The following is a 24107-nucleotide window of genomic DNA, read 5'->3' as shown; positions in this document are numbered from 1 at the left end:
TGAGAATAGGTATCAAAACATCATAAAGAGTATATACATCAAAAGGAATCAGACACTAAAGGTGGGAGCAGCACACTCTAGAAGGGACAAAGGAGGATAAAGACGTGTGCCCAAGCCCAACACTCCTCAATATGGAAGGCATGCCTTCATTAAATGAACCGTATGACCCACTCCAAGCTCATCTCCACCATCACCATCCACCTGATGAGAGCCTATTATATGCCAGGCAGCAGAAATACACGAAGAGTTCACAGCCCCTTGACACTCAGATAAACAAAAATAAACAACACAGTAATAAGTGCTACAGTAGAGCTGAAAACAAATGTATAATTATGTCGGAAAGAAAGCATGGTCAAATCTATTTGTGAAACTGAGGAAGGTTATTCAAAGGAGAAGACTGAACTGGGTACTAAAATAATTTTTCTAGATGCCCCAGGTGGTGGTAGGTAGGTAGGGAACTGAGAGGTAGTGGACATGCCAAGCAGTACAGGACATGGCGAGTCTGGGCTCTATAAACATCTCAGTACAGCTGCAAAGTAGGATGGGTGAGTGAGGCACAGTAGGAGATAGAAGGTAGGACAGGCCTAGCCACGGACGGCCTCGTATGCCTGCTAAAGAATTCTATCTTAATTCTGTGGGCTACTGGGAGCTATTGGAAGAATTTAAACAAGATTAAAAAGATTTGCATTTTTAAAATATCACTTCTGCAGCAGTGTTGACGGATTGGAAAGAGACTGAGAGGAGGTAAAAAGACCACAACAAGATTCCAAGTGAGAGAAAATGAGGGTTGAGCTCTCTTGGTTGAGAGAGCGATGGAGATGAGAAAGTTTTAAATAGTCAATGCAAGGGAGAAGTTAAGGATTCCTCTCTGGTTTCTGGTTTGAGTAACTGGTGGAGAAGGTACCACAAACTAAGATAGAGAATAGAAGAGATGCAAAAGCAAGTTTGAGAGGGAAAGACTAGGATTTCAGTTTTAGACATGCAAAGTTTGAGATGTCTGTGCAACACCCAGGTGGAGACGTCCACACGTTAATTTGCTATACAAGGTCTGACAATTAAGTTCACGAACTCATCTTAGAAAAATTGCTACATACGTCATTGCCGAATATCACTATGGTCACCTTTGAAGTACTCCCCTTGGGAAGCTATGCACCGACGCCAGCGCCTATTCTACCCTTCAAAGCAATTTTGGAACTCTTTTTTTCTGGAAGGGCCATCAGAGCTGTCGTCGTATTACCCTTGATGTTCTGAATGTCATCAAAATGTCTTCCTTTCAATATTTCCTTTACCTTTGGGTAAAGAAGTAAGTCATTGGGGGCCAGATCAGGTGAGTAGGGAGGGTGTTCCAATAGAGTTATTTGTTTATTGGCTAAAAACTCCCTCACAGACAGTGCCATGTGAGCTGGTGCATTTGTGGTGATGCAAGAGCCATAAATTGTTGGCGAAAAGTTCAGGTCATTTTCATCCAACTTTTTCACATAGCCTTTTTAGGACTTCTAAATAGTAAAATTGGTTAACTGTTTGTCCAGTTGGTACTAATTCATAATGAATAATCCCTCTGATATAAAAATGATGATAACACGGCCCAAAACATCGTCTTGCCTCTCAAAAAGGTCTTGGCAAACTTCAATTCTCCTGTTGTTCACCGGTGAGCTCCTTTGGACTATTTTTGCACACACCTTTCTCATGCCAAGATTTTCAGTTAAGATTTTCCTGTTTCTCTATCGATGTTTACTTGGTCTGCTATGCTTCTCATAGTCAGCTGACGATTGTGATGCAAAAATTGATGAATTTTTGCAATGTTTTCGCCAGTTCTGCTCATTACTGGCCACCTAGACCTCTCTTCATCAGTGACGCGTTCTCTCCCCTCAGAAAAAGGTTTAATCCATTTGTACACTGTCATTTTCTTCACGGCATTATCCCCATAATTTTGGACTAATATGTCACTGATTTCACTTCCACTCTTGCCAAGTTTAACAAGACATTTAATGTTTGTTCGTTGCTCTAATTCAAGCTCAGACATTCCCCCGATGGCACACAAACACACGCAAAAACAATAATGAACGCCACCCAGTAAGACACCACCACACATCAACACAAACACAGCTGTAAGACACTGGTATACCAAGACTACGAAACCTTACTGAGCTGTTTGTACAATGCTGCCAATGTAAGTGCATGGTGGCAAGTTTGCAAATTTAATTGTCAGACCTTGCGTAGGTCTGAACCTCAGTAGAGAATTCTAAGATGGAATTTTAGATTTGGGAGACATCAATCATGGGAATAAGAGGGCAAAGAACAGAATAGATTATCAATAATTAAAGAATTGGGAGAAAATGAGTAAGTCATTGAAATATGAGAAAAGGAATAGCTAGAGAGACAGGAGAATGGGGACAGATTAAGGTCATTGAAACTAAGGGAGAAGGGTTTCAAGAAGTAACGGGTGGTCCAAAACATCAAATGCTGCAAAGTGATCAAGTAAGGAAAGATGTGAAAAGTGTCCATGGATTTAGCAATGAAGAAGACACGCTAGAGTGATACAGACTGTGACGGTTCGGTTTATGTGCCAAATTGGTGAGGCTAGCGTCGCCCAGTCGTTTGGTCAAACACTTGCTGTGAAGGTATTTTGTAGATGTGATTAACATAATCAATTGACTTTAGGTAAAGATTACCCTGATAATATGGGGTGGTGGTGGCCCTCATTCAATCACTTGAAGGCTAAAGGTAAAAACTGAGGTTTCCTGGAAAAGAAATTCTGCCTCAGGTCTGTAACATAGGAATTCTACCTAAGCTTCCAGCCTGCTGGCCTACCCTACAGATTTCAGACTTGCCAGCCCCCACAAATGAATGAATCAACTCTTAAAATAAACACTCCCTCTCTAAATATAGATATAGATAACCTAAATGAATAAGTATATAAATATTATATATACATATGTATGTATATATATAAAGGGGGGACAGATGGTTCTGTTTCTCTGCAGGATTCTGACTAATACAGAGGCGAAAGTCAGATTAGAATGGGTTGAGAAGTAAATGAAAGACAAGTAGAGTCTATGAGTATTAAATATTCTCTTTAAAAAATTTGTTTCTATAAAAGGGAGTGCTATAATGCAATGGGGGACAGGCAGAGGATCAAAGGAGGTCTTTAAGAATCCTGATAAACTAGCATGATATACTAGAAGCAGAATGAACTTCGGAGTAAGACAAATACACGTATGAGTCTGAATTCTGTGCCACTACTCTTAAACTAAGCAAATTATGTGGTCCTCTGACCTTCTATTTCTTTATCTGTCAAGTATTTGTAGGGTTGGTAAAAGGATCAGAGATATGCTCAGTACCTGGAATTTAAACAGGGTAATAAATAATTGGTAGCCATTTATCATTGATATATTATTAATAAACTTTAAAAAACTTCTCCCAACACTAAAGCTTCTTGAAAGAGTGATATGCTTTTCAACAACAACCACTGATCATGCTTATACGCTGAATGGGAAAAGCTAGTAGAAAGACGGCGACTGAAAGCCGAAGAAAAAGAGACTAATTTAGAAAACAGAGTCATCCAGGAGGCAGGATGGGATGGGGCTAGAATACAAGTTTTAGACAGGAAGAGGGATGCCGCCCCTTCCTTGAAATGGAGGGATTGAGTGAGGATGAGCAGAAAGGAAGACAGATTTGAGAAGGAGGGAATGTCAAGTTGAGGAAGTTTACTCGGACAGCCACAAATGTAGTCTGTGAAGGGAATGCGATTACCTGCTTTATTGGCTGGGGAGAGGAAGGTAGTCAGGCAGAGGAAGATAGTCAAGATTTATAACAGCAGTCAGGGGCTGTACAGGGCAGTGACTCAGAGCACAAACTCTGGAACCAGGGCTGTCTCTGGGTTTGAATTCTGTTCTGCCACTTCCTACCACGACCAAGGGCAAATTACTCAACTTCTCGAAGTTTCAGTTTCTGTACCTGTATAACGATTTTAATAATTTTATATACCTTATGAGATTATTAAGAGGATTAAATGAATTAACATATTTATAAGGTTTAAAACTAGGGTGGTCATATAATTTTCTGTCCAAATTGGGACTCCTTTGAAAGTGAAAGGGGGCACACTACTAAAACCCAGAAACAGGTGTTATTCTGGGGCTGTTTCAGGCAAGCTGGAACAACAGTCACCCCACCAACAACAGTGACTGCACATATTTAACCGACGCTGATGTAGCGTTTAGTATTTTGCTGGAAGGTGAGCTCCATGAGTGCAGAGTGCTTCCTTCTTTATTGTTCACTGTTGTATCCTCAGAACTTAGAATAATGTCTGACACAGAGGAAGAGTTTAAGAAGTATTTGTTGAAGGAATAAATGTGCTAGATATCTCCTGTAAGGAATAGGAAACAGTTGACCAGTGACACAGAGGACTGTCAAATGGCACTGAAAATCCTCTGTAAGAAATTTAAAGTTTTATTCATCTGCTTATTATGTAATTGTAGCCTAAAGTGTTCAGCATGAGGCAAAGATAGGTTAGGAGACTGAGGGTGTGAAAAATAAAAGGTCATTTTAAAATGGGACTGTTCCCCATTTAGCCTCCTTACCATGTACAGGGAAATGAAACATTTTTTTGGCCCAATGGTACTGTTATGTAAACAACTCTACTTTTTGAGGTATGTCTTTATAATAATTTTTATGGTGCTTTGCTAATCTATCAGTGAGGCATTGTATTTGTCATATTTCATGGCCTCTGACCTCTCTAAATAGAGGAAGAAAACAGATAATATAAATTCTTTTTGTATGTTTATACATCAGATCGATGGCTCTTGGATGTCACTATAGTTTGTCACATTACAGTTATTTCAACCAGGTACTGAGACATTCAGGCTCAAGGGCACTCGCCGCTGAAATGAAGCCCAGACTTCCTCTCACAAATTCTACAGTAGCAAGGCTTCTGTACTATTTGTGAACTTCAGAGTCTTTCATTCTGATAACATAAACTAAGATTCCGAAGCAATTTTTTAAAAATGACAAAAGTCATGGAGAGAAGATGAAAGTGTTCGTTTCTGTTTGCCCTAAAACTGTTTACTCAAGCTAATACCCAAGGAGATAAGGCCAAAGTTAGCTAACCAAAGGAAAAAGGAAAAAGATAATCCAAGTATGACATGTGGAATTTACGTACATCTTAGTGATACAAACATCCCTTTACAAAAAAAGACTACATAATACTTCAGAAACTAATAAAAATGTGGTAGGGATAATGGAGATGTGAGTCATTAAGAATTATTTCATCACCACTGCTCCAACACTTTCTATTTTAATAATACCTTTAGAATTAATTCACACTGACTAATGTCAATGTACTAAAAACAGAGTTTTACAACAAAGAGAAAATTGCTTATTCTTCAAGGAAAGAAAATGAGTCTAACAGGGACAGAACTGCAGTAACTTAGAATTTAAATTGGTGAAATCTGAGCAGAAGGATCAAGGTAACCTATCAGTGAAAGATGACAAATGTAAGTATAACTTTCAAGTAACCACTCAACTCTCTTAATATCCACCTTAGAATTTTAAAATTAGCCTCTGCCTTAAATACCTTTTATTATGGCTAGATATGAACCAGCGCAGAAATTAAGCAGGCTGACATTGGAGAAAATAATAGCAGGTAGTGGATCTATTACAAATTACTTACTCAGGAAACTTGCACTGCAAGTAAGACAAATGCACGGGTGATCTTAACATGAAAATACCACTGAAGAAACACACAATGGTTGCAAAAATGACAAGGAAATAGTAACTTAAACAAACTCAGTCCACTGTGAGATCACTTTCCCCTAAATATAAAAGCTACTCATAATAAAAGGCTATTGAAATAACTAATTACAGTAAAGAATTGCCATCTACCTATCAATCTCTCTCCAGAGTATTTTTTTTTAAAGTAGACACCACTTTTAAAAAATAATAAATTGAAAAGGGATGAAGATCACAAGTTGGTGATATTCTCAGTAGGCTGATAACTCCTTACAGTTGCTTTCATGTTATATACTGGTGTTACTGTATCTGGAAAAGTACTTCAGATTTCCAGTTGGAGAAGTAAGTTTTTAAACTGTTTAAATCAGGGATTGGTAAACTTTTTCTGTGAAGGACCAGATAAATATTTAAGGCTTTGCTGGCCATATGGTCTATGACAACTATTCACCTCTGCCATTGTAGCACAAAAGCAGCCAAAGACAGTATGTAAACAAATGGACATGGCTTTGTTCCAAGAAAATTTTATTTACCAAAACAGGTAGTGGGCCACAGTATGCCAACCTCTGATATAAATCATCATAATCCCTGGAAAGTGATCATTAATTAAACCTTTTTGGGAAGACAATGCATTATATTGAAATATTAAAACTGTTTAAAATTGTGTCCCTGAATTATTTTTCTTTTCTGTTGTTTCTTTTTGTTTTTTTTTACAAATGTGCTTATATCCTAGTTATTATTTTAAACCGTGACTCAGATCTCAGGTTCTGTCCAACTCTAAAAAGGTTTTTGATTCTCAAAATCATCAATGAGAATAACAGCATGCAATTAATCAACATAAATAGAAGTAATATTCGGAGGCAAGACAATTCTGCTGGGCATATGATAAGAGCAAAAAGGTTAAGCAGATGTTCTAAAGTAAGCCAAAGTAAAATGCTATAAAGACACATGGAAGCATAGTGTGGCATAGCTATGAGATGCTACAAAGCCGTAACAGCAAACAGTTAGGGCAGGAGGGCAGAGCATGTCACTTTTTCTGAGCAACAGTGATTTGCCATCTCCTGTAAAAAGCTCTTTCTGCTACAAACCAACGAGGTCTTCAAGGGTACTCAATGTGTAAAGAATCACGGGTCAGTCTTTCTGTCACACCTATACACAGAGATAACCCAGTCATTACACAGTAATAATGATACATTAACAGGCAACCATGATGTGGTGGGCCTTGCAACAAATGAAGAGACTTCTTTCATAGGAAACTTGGCTTCATTTTTTTTTTTTAATCTGAGAAGGGACTTAAAATGTGTAATTTGATATTTGAATTTCTGAACAGAATCATATAATAAACAAATTTTGTCTTATAATTCCAAGATACAGTGAGTATTTCCCCACAGGATAAAGTAGTGAAGGGAAAGAAACACAACCTCCTATAGGATTTGAGCCTGGCACTAGCTCTAATGGTTGGTTCATTAAAAGTACAGCAACTTGTGGCGGTCAGATGGCTCAGTTGGTTAGAGCGTGAGCTCTGAACAACAAGGTAGCCGGTTGTTCCTGCACGGGATGGTGGGCTGTGCCCCCTGCAACTAAAGATTAAAAACGGTGACTGTACTTGGAGCTGAGGGGCCCTGGAGAAACACACTGTTCCCCAATATTCCCCAATAATATAAAATAAAAATGTTTTTTTTTTTTTTTTAAAAGTACAGCAACTTTTAATCTGGGACACTAACAGACACTATTTCCTGCACTTTCTTAAGTGAGAGGGGCCTTTAAAGGCTTTCGAGGGAAAAAAACAAGGATGGTAGCATCTCATGAACCAAACAGCAAAGGACAGATTTTTGGAGACAATTTAGCTCTTCTAGTTTGCCAAATCACTTTTAATTGTGGAGGGGGGGAAGCTAGGGATTCTAATATTAAATTCATACTTCAAACGTTATTACAGCAGAAATAAAAATTCCACAGGCATCTCAAATTCAACCTCTCCAAAACCAAATTCATCATACCCTTTCTCACAATGAATGATTCCCCCTTCCTTTGGTCATCCACACCAGAAACTGGGGTCTCATCTTTCTTCTGTATATCCATCCCTAGGTTGAATGAATGAATGAATGAGTTGGAGCATGTCCTGTCTCACCCAGTGGTACTGTTAAATGCTGTTCCTCCTGTCTGAAACGTCTTTCTCCTTTAACTTAGTTACACTGGAACTCATCGTTTTTAGTCTCAATCTTATGTGTCATTTCCTCCTAGAATCCTCAGTCACATCCTCTTACGTTCACTCTTCCTCTGCTCCAGTAGTGCCTGTTAATATTATACGACTTGGTAACCATTGTTTTAAATCTGTCATATTTCTCCCACTACAGGGTGAACTTGAAAGCAGTGTGTCACTCATTCATTCACTCACTCATTCATTCATTCATTCACTAACTCAAATATTCTGGAGCAGCTACTATGGACCACATACTATTCTAGGCATTACAGATTCAGCCGTGAACAGAATAGGTGAAGCTCTCTGTCCTCAGAGAGCTTATGTTTTAGTGAGGAAGCAAACAAGTAACATGTATGGTATGACAAATGGTAATATGCTCGATCAAAGAAAAATCAAGCGAGGAGGGGAAATAATTAGTGTATATATGGAGAAGTGTGGTATCTGGAATTTAAAATGGGGTCCTTGCCGAGAATGAGGCTTTTGAACAAAGAATGGAAAATATGAAGAAGTGAGCCATGCATATAGCTGGATGACGTGTTCCAGATTTGAGGTTATAGCAAGTGCAAAGGTCCTGAGGTGGATGCATACCTCATGTGCTCAAGGAATAGCAAGGAGGCTTGTGTGGCTGGAACAGAGGGAGCAAGAGTGAGAAGAGGAGAAGATAAGAAAAGGGACAGAGGGAATTCATGTACAGTGGCCTACAAGGCCCAAAAGACTCTGAGTAGGTCAGGAAATTACTAGAGAATCTGGGGCAATGGGGCAATACAATCAGACTTCTGTCTTAAAAAAGATCACTCAGGCTGTTATCTTTAGAACAGATGGTTGGGGAACAACAATGAAAACAGGGGAAGTAGAACACTATTGCAATGATTCGGGTGAGAGGAAGCTGGCTTGGACCAGGGCAGCAGTGGTGGAGGTAGTGAGATAGAAACTATTGATATAGGGTGTAAAAGAGAGAGGAGTCAAGATCAGATCCAGAATTCTTGGCTAGAGCACAGGGACAGAGTTGCTGCATATGAGATGAGGAAGACTAGCCGAGAGTAGCTTGGGAGAGAAAGATTAGGAATTTGGTTTGTGACATGTTGTGAGATGCCTGGTGTGAAATGTTTAATGATGATGACGATAACAATCTTAACACTTGTCCACTGTAGCAGGCTGTTTTGTACACTTTGTTTATACTTACCCATTTAATCTTCACAATAATCACACGAGGTCGGTATTTGTATTATCCTTTTTTATGGTGGGGAAACTGAGGTACAGGCAGCTAATAACCTTTCCCAAGGTTACAAAGCTAGTAAATGGCTGAGCCAGGATGAACTGCAAGTAATCTGGCTTTCCAGAGTCTGTGCCTTTGACTCCTATGCTATACTACTTCTAAGATGGAAATACCACTATGGGGTTTGGGGGAGATGTCTAGAGACAGAAATTTCAAAATCACAGCATAGAGATGGTATTTGAACCCACGACATTGGATGAGATCATCAAAGGAGAGGTGTAGTCAGAGAAGTAGGTAGCATTATAAGAAAAAACCAAGAGAGTATGATCTCTCAACTCCAAAAGCACAGAGTGTTTCAACGCAAGGGAGGGATAGGCTCTGTCAAATGCTGTTGACAGGCCGAGTAAGGTGATAGGACCACTGGAATAGTAATGTAGGAAAACTGACAAGAACCGCTTAGGTGGAGAGGTGAGGGTAAAATGAGTTTAACAGAGGAAGGGGAGCAGGAACTGAAAGCACCAAGAAGAAACCTTTTTTAAAAAAGATAGGTTGTTTTTATGCTAATGGTGATCCACTAAAGAAAAACCGATTATGGAAGAGAGAGGGGGTAGCGTTGCTGGAATAAGTAGGAGCTGGAATAGTAAGACTCTAATGGAGGAGTTGGCCTCAGCCAGGAGCACGTTCATTCCTTGAATAGGAGGGCAAACAGCATACGGACATGGATGCAGGGGGGCGGGTAGCTGTGGTGGGGGCACATGCGAGTTTTCTTCTGATTAATTCTGTTTTTTCAGTGAGGTAGGAAGCAAGAAGCAAGGTCATCAGCTGAAAGAACAGAATAAGAAATCCTGGAAGTTTTAAGAACAAAGGACGTGTCAAATAGTCATCTAAAAATGAGAGAGTAAATGGGCTAAACAAAAATAGAGACCGTCTTGTTTATCTTCGTATCTGGATAGCACAGTCCCTAGCATGTTTTAGATACCAACTGTGACCTGAAGCTTGAGAACCACTGGGTTTTCATAAACACAAATACAAAAAGATAACTCTCAAGGCTATTGAATTTTTTTATCTAGGAAAGGTCAGTGACCAAGGCATTTGACATACTAGTTGGCCATGTCACAGGAAATAACGAAACCAAGGATGAATGGAAATCTTCTGATTACTCTTGGGACTCTCTTTTTCTTCTTCTTCTTTTTCAGAAATTTGTTATAATGCACTTCAAAAAGAAAATAAACCAAATCCTAAAAGATGCATCCAATAAAATGCAAGGAAAGTAACATTTACAGAAGACAGGGCATGGGAATTTAAAAGGCAGGAAGGAAGAAAAGGAAAGATGCAACAGATATTCCCTCACTTTTAAAGAAAAGGATCCAGACAGAATAAGCACTAAGTACTATTTGTCACAGAGGAGAAAGTTTGGAAAATCTAAAATAGAATGTAGATGTGAGTACACTGATTTAAAAGGGTCATAAATACCATTAAATGCTTTATTCTTGAGAATTAGATGAAAAAAACAACATAACCACGTATTACCTTTCAACCATGCATTTTTTAAAACATAACCATTTCTAATGATGCCATTTAACAATTGTAAAAGTGTGAAAAACTTGAGAAAATATATTTGGCAGTACATTAACAGAATCAGCTAGAACAGATATAATACAGTTCGAAGTGGTTACCCACTACCCACCAAATCTAAGTGACAAAGTAGCCCAGAGAGGCGTTCACAAACTCAAACGCTACATGGCTAGAAGCAGGTAACAGAATAAGGGAAGTGGGCTGAGTATAAGATAATAAGGGGTTACACGGATTGTAGCAAATAGACAACCAAAAAGCACAGTCGCTAGCTACTCAGCTCAAGCCACTACTGTCACAGTGAAAGCACATTATTTTGCCAGATCTCATTCTTAAGATAGGTATCCTAGTTTTTATGTGGAAGCTTTCAATGTTTGAAATACTGCAACTAATTCAAATTCATAAACTGTACAGGTATGTCTGCGACCGGCCCTTGAACTGTCTCGTGTCCTCTGCATTAGACATTTCTCCATTCATCATAAGTAAGGAGAGCAGAGGCCAATATTTTTGAATGAGAAAACATCAGTAAGGGGTATGTGAAAGAACTTTGCACTAGGCTTCAGAAAACCTGATTTTAGGGTAGGCACTACTATTTGCTACTAGCTGGGTGACTTCTTTGAGCTTGTTCGCTCATTTCTTAAATGTAGTTTCATGAATTATCCTAATTCACTGAGCTGTGATGAATAGCAAATTAGAAAGTAGGTCAAAGCATATCATAAACTATAAAGCTCTATATAAATACAAGTAAATGGCTGTAAGATAATAGAAAATAGATACTGGTCTTCGTCCCTAGTTCCTGCCATAGAGCTCCTGAAACCCTTATAATTTCCTAAATGATCAAAGAACTATGAGCATCTCTTGGTCTTTGACCCATTGCTGATATAGGGCTCCTAAAACCCTATGTAAATTCTGGTAAATTCTTAAGTAATAAGATCACTAGGACATCTTTCGTTCTAATGAGGTGACTCTGGGTGGGCTTCTGGATGGGAGCTGGTCACCAGAAAGAACACGCCATGATTAGAAGCCTGGAATTTTCGGCCTCACTCCCCATCCTCCAAAGGGGAGATGAGCTGGAAATGGAATTAACTGATCACGGCTATGCAAGGAAGCTTCCATAAAACCCCAACTCCACGGGACAGAGGCTCCTGTACTTGGGACCCTCCCAGACTCTGCCCTATGTATCTCTTCATCTAGCTGTTCGTTTGTATCCTTTGTCATATGCTTTAATAAACTGGTAAACATAAGTAAGTGTTTCCCTGAGTTCTATGAATCATTCTAGCAAATTAATCGAACCTGAGGAGGAGGTGATGGGAACCTCTGATTTGTAGCCAAACTGGAGAGAAGCTGTGGTCGCCTGGGGACCTACTACTGGCGATTGGTACCTGAAGGAGGGTGGGGGCAGTGCTGTGGGACTGAGCCCTTAACCTGTGGGAGCTGACACGATCTCCAGGTAGAGAGTGTCAGAATTGGGTTAAATTGTAGGACACCCAACTGGTGCTGCAGAATTGCTTGGTGTGGGGAAAAATCTTCACATGTTTGGTGACCAGAAGTAAAGTGTGTTGTGTGAACAGTAAATGAAACACACAGGAGAAAGACACAAAGGAGGCAGACTGAACAGTTTTTCTAATACAAGGCTTTAAAAAGAGACCTAATAGGGGTGGCCTAAGAACATTTTATATCTCTAGGTTCAGTCGGTTCCTCATAAAAAAAGAGAATACAGATTACTTAGCTCATGGGGCTCCTCAAATATATTATGAAATCCTTTTAATGTTAAGTGCCCTATAACCATCTGGTAATAAAGTATTGGCCTAGTACGGCCAAATACACTAATTAATTTGGTGTAATGAGCCAAACACATTCTTGGCTTTCCTAAAACAATGAACAATTTAATGTAGCTCGTTTGGAAAAAGTGATTTCAGGTTCTCAGTTTTTGTTTCTCTTCTTTTTTAAGATGTGTGTAAACTTACAATGTGTTAATAACACTCCTGTAACAGACCCAGGTTTATCTGTTCCCTACTCCTAAAGCTTGTGGAGGCACTGCTCCCATCAGCTGGTAATGCAGGAATGAGGAAGGGACTGGGTAGGTGGGTCCAGGATGCAACTTAGGGAAAAGAGGAAGCAGTCCTCCTGGCCATGACTTATAAATTCAGAATCAGGGCGAAGAATTCTTACATCGATCTACTTTTATGCAAATATGTGTAATGGAAACACTTTGTGATAACTGTTGTTCTCTTTATCCTGGGCCATTAAATCATACATGATGTGAAGGCTAAGAAAGTATCAAAATTTATGAGGAACTGGACTGGATAAAAACTCCCTATCGTATACTGTTCTGTGAGATTCTTCATGTTCAGCTTTCGTCAAACCACAACTGACCTAGAAAACTCACCAAACCAAGTCTCTTTCACCAGCCTATTTCTTGTAGATTAGTGTAAAAATGAGCTGAATGATAGATAGCAAGTTGAAAGGTTTAAAAGGCTCCGGAGTAAAGTTTTTCATTTAAAAGCATATTTCTGGTAAGATAATGAACGAGTCTTTGCCGCCCCCCACCACTTAGTTTTCCAAACTCTTTGAATGATTTAACTGTAATTTCAAAAATGGTATATTAGAATATAATCATCCTGCCATAGAAAGAATTCTTTCTGTAAAAACATAAGAAAAAATTCTGATAGTCATATTTGGTCATGGATTGCTTAGCTTCTTTTAAGGAAATCCTGTCGGAGTCAAACTCACTAGTATGATTTAAATATCTCCAAATAAACAAACTGTTAGTTTGAACCACTGAAAAAAACTCTTTGAAGCTTTAACTAATAAAAAAGTAAACTAACAAGAGATGAAATCTAAAGTTGAAGTACTACCTTTAAAGAAGAAAGTGACTTTCTAGGAAGCTCTTTATTTACTAGTATCTTTTAAGAATAAACTTTTTAAACTTCGCTTGTAAGTAATATGAATACAGAGTAATTGTATAGCGTAGTGATTAAGAGTGTGGGCTCCAGAGTCAGATTATCTGGGTTCAAATCCTAGCTTCCACCACCTATTATATCTGTGAATTCAGGAGGGTCACTAAACCTCTGTAAACTTCAGTTTCCTCGTAAAACAGGGACAATAATAATTTCAGGGTTATTGCAACGATGAAGTGAGATGATTCATAATTTTCTTTCTCATGCCATATAAATTTATCACGTAGCAAAAATGCAGTGAAAATAGCTAAGAAACAAAGTGTGGCCCAGTTCAGCTCCACGGTAACTGCACTATGACCCCATTGTATATAGCAATGAATACTGCCACCTTGGGATTGATTGTGAAGTGAGAGCTGTCCTTGTTCCCTCACACCTTATACTTTTAACATGTTTTTCTATAAACCACATCAATATTTTCTACAATCTAGCCTTCATAGACTAGCCTGTTTTACTATAATTGACATACGTATTAAAAACTGATCACTTGGAAAATAATCCAAATTGTATGATAATTGTGGTGATGTGGAACTGCTTTGAGAAATTCTATTTGGGAAAGAAAAAATACTCTACAAAAAACATTTCCTTAACAATTAAGTGCCAATTAATAATGATGCAAATGTCTATACTAGATATGGGTCCCACATATTATGGACCCATTAATTTGACTCAGACTCAAAATGTCTATTAAATTTTTATTGTGACACGTGGGTCAATTATGTGACTTTTTATTTCAGATTGACAGCAGTAACCAAATTAAACCATGCAATCTAAAAATCCTTCAGATTTGTTTCGATTAATATAAAGGTGACCCAAACAAGAACATGTAAAAACGGGTTATTACTAAAATATTTACTTGAGAAGGAAATGAAAATTATTTGTTCTTTAAAACAAAATTCCAAAGTAACAAAACCACCCAGTAAGAAACCAACTGTGATGGGATTTTCATATTCACATAAACTTTTAGTAATTTACACTCAGTTTTCCAATGACAGTAGTTTTTTCTTATACTGTCTCAAGTCTGTAATACTTAAAACTAAAGAATGGTAAACTTAGACACAAAAATGTTAGAAGTGTATTTACCTATTTGTATATATATTCTTAATTTTAAGTAAATCTGAACATTAAACAGTCATTACTTGAAAAGCATCTACATGAACAACATTCCACATATGACATATTTGTTAAACTAACAAAGATAGATTTCTTAGATAAGTAGCCTAGGTTAAAAAAAAAAAAATCAAAGGATCCCTACAGACAAGTTTATGTACTTTCATTTACTTCACCTGAAATTTAACTTAGATTGAGAAAAATAGCATTGAATGTAAATTTGGAGTACATTTAATTTTCACTTGAATTTAATATTTGTTCCCATTTCTCTGTCAATACTGAACACTAAGTAAAACGCATTTGTTAAAAATTCAGCTAATATACTAATGTGAACAGTTTTGCAAGATCAAATTAAATTTATTTTAACACCTAGTCTTGAGACCATCCTTTTTTAACCTACTTGATTTGTTGATTGGACTTTCCTAGGAAGCATCAGGTTTAGTATCAACAGACACGGAATATCATAGATAGCAACTTTCTTATTCATTAATTTCCATGTACAGTCAAATCAATTCCTGTATTATAAAGATACCAAAGCTGTACTTCTTTTTTAAAAATATGTCAGTGCTATACTAGGGGTGTAACTCCTTATAAAGCAAGCACAAATGTGGCATCAAACTTACTTTTCCAAAGAAGCCTTTGAAGAACTTCCTTTCCTGGAGGAACAGGGGGACAAGTCGAGCGCTATTACTGTATGGGCTAAATGTCCCAGGGTTTCACACCAATAAGCACATACAGAAGTTGGGTCAAGGACAAAGTAGGAGAAGGGGAGGGAGTGAGAGTTTTAAAGAGTTATCCATACCAGGAGTGACATGAAAATGCAGGGAAACATACTGTATGGCCTAAGAATCCATGGAAAGAATGAGAAGTAATCAGAACCTGTATCCATGCAGAGCAACTAGTTAGTTTAGTATTCTCTATTTATTTTTAAAACAGAGATTATCCAAATTTGGTAGCAGAGAAAAAGATTAGGACAAACTAGCTTGGTGAGATTTGCATTTTAAATTTCATAATAGTGAGCAGTAAATAGAAGATTAGTTTCATGTACATTTTTCAATTGAAAAGTAGTCATCTGTGCGGAACTCATCAATGAAAAAAACCAGCTCACATTCAAACGACCACGTAATCATATAAAATTAAGTTATGAGTGTGCAGCAAGGCTTCTTGTCAGACTTTTTCTTACTGAGTTCAAGATGTCACTTACAGAATCCTTACTTATGCATTAGGATTGATTTGTACGTGTGTGATCAATTCCACAACAATCATGGGAAAAGAATATATATGTTCCATTCCAAACACAGAATAAATCATCTATAAAGAACACAGACTAATGATTTCACTGGAGCTGAGGAAACAAATATTTCTGAGAACCAAACCACATCTGTGGACCACAACTGAAATTTAAGGAATGGGTTGTTTTCTTTTTAAATGCTACTGTTTTAGAATAAAGAAACTTGCATAGACAGTTATAAGTATACAATTCTGAAACTATGCAGATGAGAGAGACATAGCTATCTATGGTCTCAGCACCAATTTTTAAGCATATGCAAACTTTGAAAACTGGCCACCATTTAAAATCTGAAGCACTTACACAAAGTAGATGGATTCTAATTCACCCGAGTTACCTTAACTTTACATTTCCTAGCTTTGGTTGAACAATACTTTAAACCTTTACTTTTTATAATTAGTTTTTAATGATGGATAAATATCTAGAAAAAGACAACTGTATTGAAATTTGTCTCTCTCAGACAATTTATGAAGTCATTTAAACACTGAACAGTTTATTTGCTCCTTGAGTTTTGAAAATGACAAATAGATTCAAATTATTTCCACAAAGTGTTTTGAACTTAAGCTGGAAAAATAATAAATGAATTGGGGTAGTTAACACAGTAAGACTAACATTTTTCTGCTGCCAAGTTTGGTGACCCTAGTTTTGTTAGACTGTGAGCAACCATCAGCTTTTAAGGATGCAGCCAAAGTTAAAAGATTCACCATTCTTGAGGGATAAGGAGGTAAGGGAAAGAGGTCTGTTAATATTTAATTTAGCTTCCAGCAAAGCTCTTGTTAAACATGGAGTGTGTCTTCTTTTTATAAAAGATCTCAGATGTTAATGAAAAAAGTTGACATGCAAAATGCCTAAAAAGATAGTTATTAGAGGATTTTTTTAAAAAACAATTAAGTTATGATTCTTTTACCTGCTAAAACAAGAACATACATTAGAAAAAAATATATCAAATAGTGAATAAAAAAAACCAACATATTAGAAACTGGTAGTATAATGAAACTAGTCTAAAACAAAGACAGAGAGGGAGAGACATTTACAGAGACAATGGGAAGAAAAGACTTTTTAAAAGGAAGGGCATTTTGGATCAGGGTCAAGCAAAATAACCAAAGGCCCGATACACTTATTACAGAATAGACTGATAAATGACATTACTCCTCACCCAGCAACTGACTATGACATAAAGGCATGAAAATAGAGAATAGATTGTCCATAGGCAATATCCTACACAATGTTAAATCCCTAAGTGGCTAATCTGAGAAATTATGTCACAAAGTAAATGAGTTAAAAATAGCTGTAACTAACTTTATGCATACAAAGTAAAAAACAATTTAAACACACTTATGCTCTGAGAAGCATATGTTCAAAACACTGTCTTGTTTAGTTATAATATCTTTTCATTTGAGAATATTAAGTTTGCAGATAACGCCTAACTGAATCCTAAATTGTAAGGGACTATTTCAAGGAAAAAGAAAACTATACTTGCAAATTACCCTGCTTCCTCAATTCCCAACAAATTTAAAATGCACTATAATGTAAGATTTTTTGTTCAAAGATCATTCAAGTGATAAGTTTAAGATGTTTGTTTTGCTACTTAACTGGTACATGTAAGCTATATAAGTCTTCAAATTTTAAAACTTTGGCATTCAAACTAGTTCCATACACATGCTATTTTTTCCTTTAATCTGTAGGTTTGTACACTTTTATGTTTGCTTCCATTTATTGGAAACTCTAAGAGGAAGCTTTATGATCTATAAAAATAAATAAACAAAATACCTCCAGAGATATAGCTTTTGGCACAACGTAAGCATCTGGCATATCTGATTATAGATGTTTGTTATAGATTATAGATATTTGTTAGATGAATATTTGGTAAGGGGGGAGGCAACTAAAAATTTCAGCATAGTAAAAATATGAAAAGAAGACAAAAGTTATAAACTTTTGTGGACTAATATGATCTGAGAAAAACTATCCTGTAGACTTCCAACTTTCTGCAAGCTTCTCAGTACAGCATTAGAAAGGAAATTTATACAAGGGGGAGGTTTCACTGAGTATAACTGACCTCAGTTACCTAAATATTCTATCTTATTTTTAAAAATACATTATGCTTGCCTATGTAAAATAATAAACAAATTTGCTCCAAGTCGCCTGGATAACATTGGTCTGAAAAATTTTAAAGAACTTCTTGAATGAAAAGTTCAGAAGTGGTCAATTTCCCCTCAAAGTTCAAAAGTTTGTCATGAAAAGCAAGCAACATATATAAAACTTCATTTTAGTTACAAAATACCTAGAGAAATAAGGATCTTTTAGAGATATGCAAAAGAGTTTCATAAACTTTAAAATATTAAATATAATTATGATGATTATTATGAGATTCAATTTGACCACATATTGAGGACTGAATTATTTTCTGTATATTCATTCCAGAAATTTTTTTTGAGTGGCTACTATGTGCCAGACATTGTTCTAGGAGTAAGTATAGTTTTTTTAATGGCAATCTGTTTTCTATTTCTAGTGAAAATAAAAACTCATTAAATCTTATTATCTAAAGAGTCCTGTACCTTAAATAATCATGCTTATAGTTTATAATCTTCTTCGTTCAAGAAATAAAAAGATGAAATAAAACAAAAACATTCATCACCTAAAAAATTAGTTTTAGAACTAGATGGTGAATACTGGCTTTCTCTGGGGATTGCAAGAGATTTTATGTAGTTTTTGTTCACTTGTATTTTATACAATGAACATATAGCACCTATATAATAAAGATATGTTTCTAATTAAAAGTAGGTTAAAAAAAACTAGGCAGTTAAGAGGATTAACTGCTTATGAAACAACTAAATACCATTTCTTAATGCTTTCTGGGTAAATTTAACCCTCGTTTTTCCTTATTTAGAGAGTGAACATGAAGCTATACTCTGAATCAAAAGACTTCTAAAGGCTCATTCCACAGTGACCTTCTAATTGTAAGTTATATAAATTATAAGATTTTAATAACTATTTATAGTTTGTTTCAGATCTATCTAGTCTGTTCACTGATTTGTGTGTTGTTTTCAGTCATTAGTATTATGATGTTTAAAATATTCTTTAATGACTACAGGGCAAATCATTGCATTTTTTTTTAAATGTTCTTAGTTAAACTTATTTTATTCTTCTTGGAAAACTACATTATCTGAGGCTATATTTAATAGGGGAATATATTCAGGGAACGTAGCAAGTCTATAAATTATAGTTTCATGTACCATAATATACGGATACAAGTCCCTTTAACATTAATGATAATTAATTGGAGGGCACAGACAAACTAGGAAGGGCCTCATTTAAGAATTTAAATGACCAAAATCTAAGATAAAGGGGTATGTGTACATGTATCTATCTATCTTTTTTTTCTGATTTTTTTTTTTTTTTCAGTTCTTTGCATAGTATAATGCGTTATTTTTTCCTCCTTTCCCTTCCATAATGGATTCAGGCATTTGTTTCAAAATCTAATCCACCTCTCTGAATTGGTTGCTTCCTCAATTTTGTTTCTTTTATAATGCAGAATTACAGAAAAGAGGTCATACAGAATGTACCAAGAAGCAAAAAGTTTTGATTATTAAGCAAATTAAAAAAAAAAAGCACTCACTAATAGCCAAACTTGTAGCAGCTCACCAGACCAGCAAACCCAAAGCAACAAGTACTGAATGCTAATTGGGGCAAGGCCATGCAGAGGTAATGCATAAAGCTTTCAGAGAAAAGGGGGAAGGCCACCACTGGAGAGGAGGAAGAGGTGATGAGGGCTGTCAGAGTTTATGAAACATTCTTCAAACCTATTCAAAATATGAAATTAACACTTTATCTGAAACTTTATTAACTCTGAACCCATTCTCTCCTTTTATTAAATACACAGGCATGCGCCTGGGATGTATTCTATGGCATAAGGCAAATAAACATTTATGTTGCAAAAAGGATTCTCCATTTCAAGTATGCTGAAGTTTCAAGTATGAAAGAGGCAGGAGAAATAAACTGTTTATGTGAAAGGAGTGTAGAGAACGAGATTGGGGAGTAGCAGTCAAGATAATAAGTCCTCCCAAAATGTAAACCTTACTAGCCATGAACACAGATATCTCTGTCTCCTTCGTTTTCCTGGAAAGGTGTTTCTTATAGATTTAAAATCAGTAATTTATAACCCATTTATCACAGTTAAGACACTAACTCTTAACAGTTTTATCCTGGTTTTGGAATATTATTCATCTATAAAGTTTCATACCATTTGTTTAATAAGGATTCTGAATCAAAAGTACCTTTTGGATGTCGGGACTAAATTGAAGGCCATTATAATTTATACCTTTGGATGAACAAAATGAGATGTTCTTTATTAGTGAGCTCACTTTTTTTTTTTGCCTTAAGAGAAACATTGTTCTTACTTGATAGTTAAGTCACTAAAATTTAGTGAGCAAAATCTTTTAAGAAAATATTTACAACATATAGATCAACAGTGGTAACCATCAAATACATACAGCTTTCAATCTTTTTACAGCATCTTCACAGATGTGCATTCCTCTTGATTCATCAACTTCTACATGGCCAAGGTACTGTAGAAAGAAGAAAAAAGTTAGGGCCATTGCTATGTTTATTGAGTAGCTACTATATGGTAGGTATTAGATGGTAGAAAATTGAATATTGAAATTCCTGCACTGAAGAAACTCACAGCCATTGTAGAAAGTTAAGATAATGCTACTTTACTTATCCTCAGTGTCCTCATATGAATGAGATTTATAATAAATGTCTCAGAGTTATTATAGAACAGTACACGTTAGGCACTAAATGTTACCTGAATCTATTGGATCTGAGGCTTAATAGCCTAGCCGCAGTTACTTTATCTCTAAACATAAAAATAATCCCAAAGTATGTGTGTGCATACTGAAATAGGCATAAATAAAAATAATAGTTATTCCAAGGCAAAAGAGATCGCATATTCCTTTTATGAAGAGCGCATAAAAGCAGGGCATAAAAAGAAATCCTGTGGTGGTGGTGATGGTAGCAATGGAAACCTGCGAGAGCCAAACCTCTGAGGGAGGAGAACCTTCCTCTGTTTAGTAAAACTGTGATCCCTGAAAGGTGGGGCCAACCCCAACCTGTTCCCCATCCTGCCCTTTATCTCCCACCATTTGGCCCTGGAATGGAGGTGAAATACTGGGAATGAGTAACAGAACCCCAGGAAACACAAGCATACAGTGTTTAAAACTTGTCCAAGTTATCTTTGCTTATCTCTTTTGTCTATTGAAAATAATACCGACTAGGTGTTTCATCACCAAAAAGGATTTATTCGGAAAAAGAAAGGACTGCAACCCAATGCATGCAGACATGGCAAGCCACGTGCACACGCTGGCCTGCATGCCAAGATGGAGGGTTATTTATAGAGAGGAAAAGGAAGTTAAGGGAATGGAAAGTTAGAACCTTAGAGCTTTATTATAAACAGTTTTTCCTGTAGGGTTCTCGTGATTACATAGAGTGCGAGAACAGAATTCTAACCATTAAGCAATGACTCCCAATCCTCCCTTTCCCAGCTCCTGGTAACCTCTAATGTACTTCCTGTCACTGTGAAATTGCCTATTCTAGGTACTTCATAGAAGTACATAGAATCATACAATATTTGTCCTGTGTAGAGCTTTATTTCACTTAACATGTTTTCAACGTTCATCCATGTAGCATGTATCAGAACTTCATTCCTTTTAATGGTATAATCATGTTTCATTGCATGTATACATCACATTTTGTTCATCCACCTGTTGACAGACACTTGGTTTGTTTCCACCTTTTAGTTATAATGAATAATGCTCCAATGAACACTGACATATAAGCATCTGTTTGAATCCCTGCTTTCAGTTCCTTTGGGTATACACTGAGGAGTAGAATTGCTGGGTAACATGGGGTAATTAGATGTTTAACTTTCTGAGGAAATACCAAGCTGTTTTCCTTAGTGTTGCACCATTTAACATTCCCATCAAAATTAGGAGGATTTCAATTTCTCCACATGCTCATCAGCAATTTTTCCCATTTTTGAAAAATGTATGCCATCTTAATAAGTGTGAAGTGGTATCTCTTAATTTTGATTTGCATCCCCCAATGACTAACAGTGTCGAGCATCTATCTTTACATGTACTAACTGGTCATTCGCGTATCTTCTTTGGAAAAATGTCTATTCACATCCTTTGCCCATATTTCATTTGGGTTATATGTCTTTAAATTGTTTGAGTTGTAAGAGCTGTTGCATATTCTGAACATTAAACCCTTATCAGATATATGATTTCCAAATATTTTCTGCTATCTGTAAGCTGTCTTTTCACTTTCTTGAAAATGTTCTGTGATGCACAAAAGTTTTTAAGTTTAAAAGTTTTTGATAAAGTTCAATTTATCTATTTTTTTCTTTTGCTGTTTGGGTTCTTGGAGTCATATTTAAGACTCAACCGCCAGATCCAAAGTCATGAAGATTTACCCCTGTGTTTTCTTCTAAGAGTTTCATAGTTTTTACTCTTAGGTCACCGACCCATTGAATTAATTTTTTTTATGGTGTGAGGTAGGGATCCAACTTCATTCTTTTGCATGTGGAAATCCAGTTGTCCGGGAACCAATGGGTGATGAAATAATTCTTTCCCCATTGAGTGGACTCTGTACCTCTGTCAAAAATCAACTGGACACAGATGTATCAGACTAATTTTTATTTATCCTATTTGCTTCTTCAATCTGAGGATTCAAATACTGCTTTGAATAAATTCATCGTTTTCTTTCCTCCTTAAAGCTCCTATTAGGCCTGTTAGTGCTACTGGACTTTTAAATTTGTTCATCTGTGTTTCTTCATTTCTTTTTCACATTTTCTCTTTATAACTTTGTGCTACATTCTGGGTAACTTTATCAAATCTATCTTCCAGTTTACCAGTTCTCTTTTCAGCTAGGTCTAATCCACTATTTAATTTCCATTAAATTCAATTACAGTAACAGTATTTTTCACTTTTAGAAGCTCAGATTTGATTCTTTGTCAAATCTGCGTATTCTTTTTTCATTGTCTTTTTTTTCTTATAGCTCGAATTCTTTTTCTTATGTCTTTAATGATTTTATGTATACATATTTTGTAGTCTTCTCTATAGTCTGTATTTCAAGTTCTTAAAGTGCTAATCCTCTTGTCCTTTATTGTATAATCCTTTATCATATCTAAACATTTCCACATTATTTACAACTTTTTAAAAATCATAATTTCATCTTCACTGAAGCTCAGTTTTCTGGGAGAATTTCATGCAATCTGGATTGTGGTTTTACATTTGCTTCTAAAAGGTACCCCAGGTGTATTACTAGCCTAATACCTACTCTTTATTACTTTGAGGTTTATTACACCATGCAAGTTATAGTGTATGAAGTCCAAACCCATGGTTTCAATTTTTCTTGGGAGACTCCTTTTTTCACTCAGGGTTTGAGGCAAGAGTCCTTATTTGAATGGGGGGAAGGGGGTGTTGCTTTTCCTTCTAGTTCTCTATTTCATTGATTGTTAAGCCCACTGAAGGTTCTGGTTCTATGCTGGGTTCTCCGTTCTAATTTTCTACTTCTTATGAGTTTGGAGCCTTGAGAATGAATGTTAAAACCAAAGGCTGAAGCTCACAAATCCTCTCCCTCCTAGGCTATTCCATCATTAGCATGATTCCTGACTTGCTTTCAAATTCCTTCTTAATTTCTGGTAATTGGAGATACCTATCTTATTGAACGCTCAGTTTGTTTGAAAGTATATTCAGCGTGTCTAATATTTTTATTGGGAGTATTTCTATGTAAGCTTAATCCACATTCTGCCAGAATCAGAAGACCTATAATATTTTCCAACTAAATTAAGAATTTTTTCTATATATTGATTTTAGTATATCTTGTAAGTAGCCAAAATACAGCAATTTCCTATCATTTGAAACAGCTTTTTGCTTGATTCTCTTGGGTTCTTCAGAGAGACATCTACAGAAACAACATAAAAAGTGTTGTCTTGATTTCCCACATTTACAATTTATTTTCTTGTCCAAAGGTACTGATAAC

At 36.3% G+C, this 24107-nt stretch overlaps 1 protein-coding gene across 1 annotated transcript in view; it reads right to left on the bottom strand.

The window, feature by feature from the left end:
• NUMB (NUMB endocytic adaptor protein) overlaps positions 1–24107 on the bottom strand; it is a 111630-nt gene that overhangs the window by 15510 nt on the left and 72013 nt on the right. Inside the window, 2 exon segments of the mRNA XM_033109331.1 lie at positions 15403–15435; positions 20558–20632. Of these exon segments, the coding sequence (XP_032965222.1) occupies positions 15403–15435; positions 20558–20632 (108 nt within the window).

This window comes from Rhinolophus ferrumequinum, chromosome 6, assembly GCF_004115265.2.
Source record: "Rhinolophus ferrumequinum isolate MPI-CBG mRhiFer1 chromosome 6, mRhiFer1_v1.p, whole genome shotgun sequence".
Lineage (NCBI taxonomy): Eukaryota > Metazoa > Chordata > Mammalia > Chiroptera > Rhinolophidae > Rhinolophus > Rhinolophus ferrumequinum.
The sequence above is the reverse complement of the archived record's forward strand: the minus strand, read 5'-3'. Positions and strand labels throughout refer to the sequence as shown.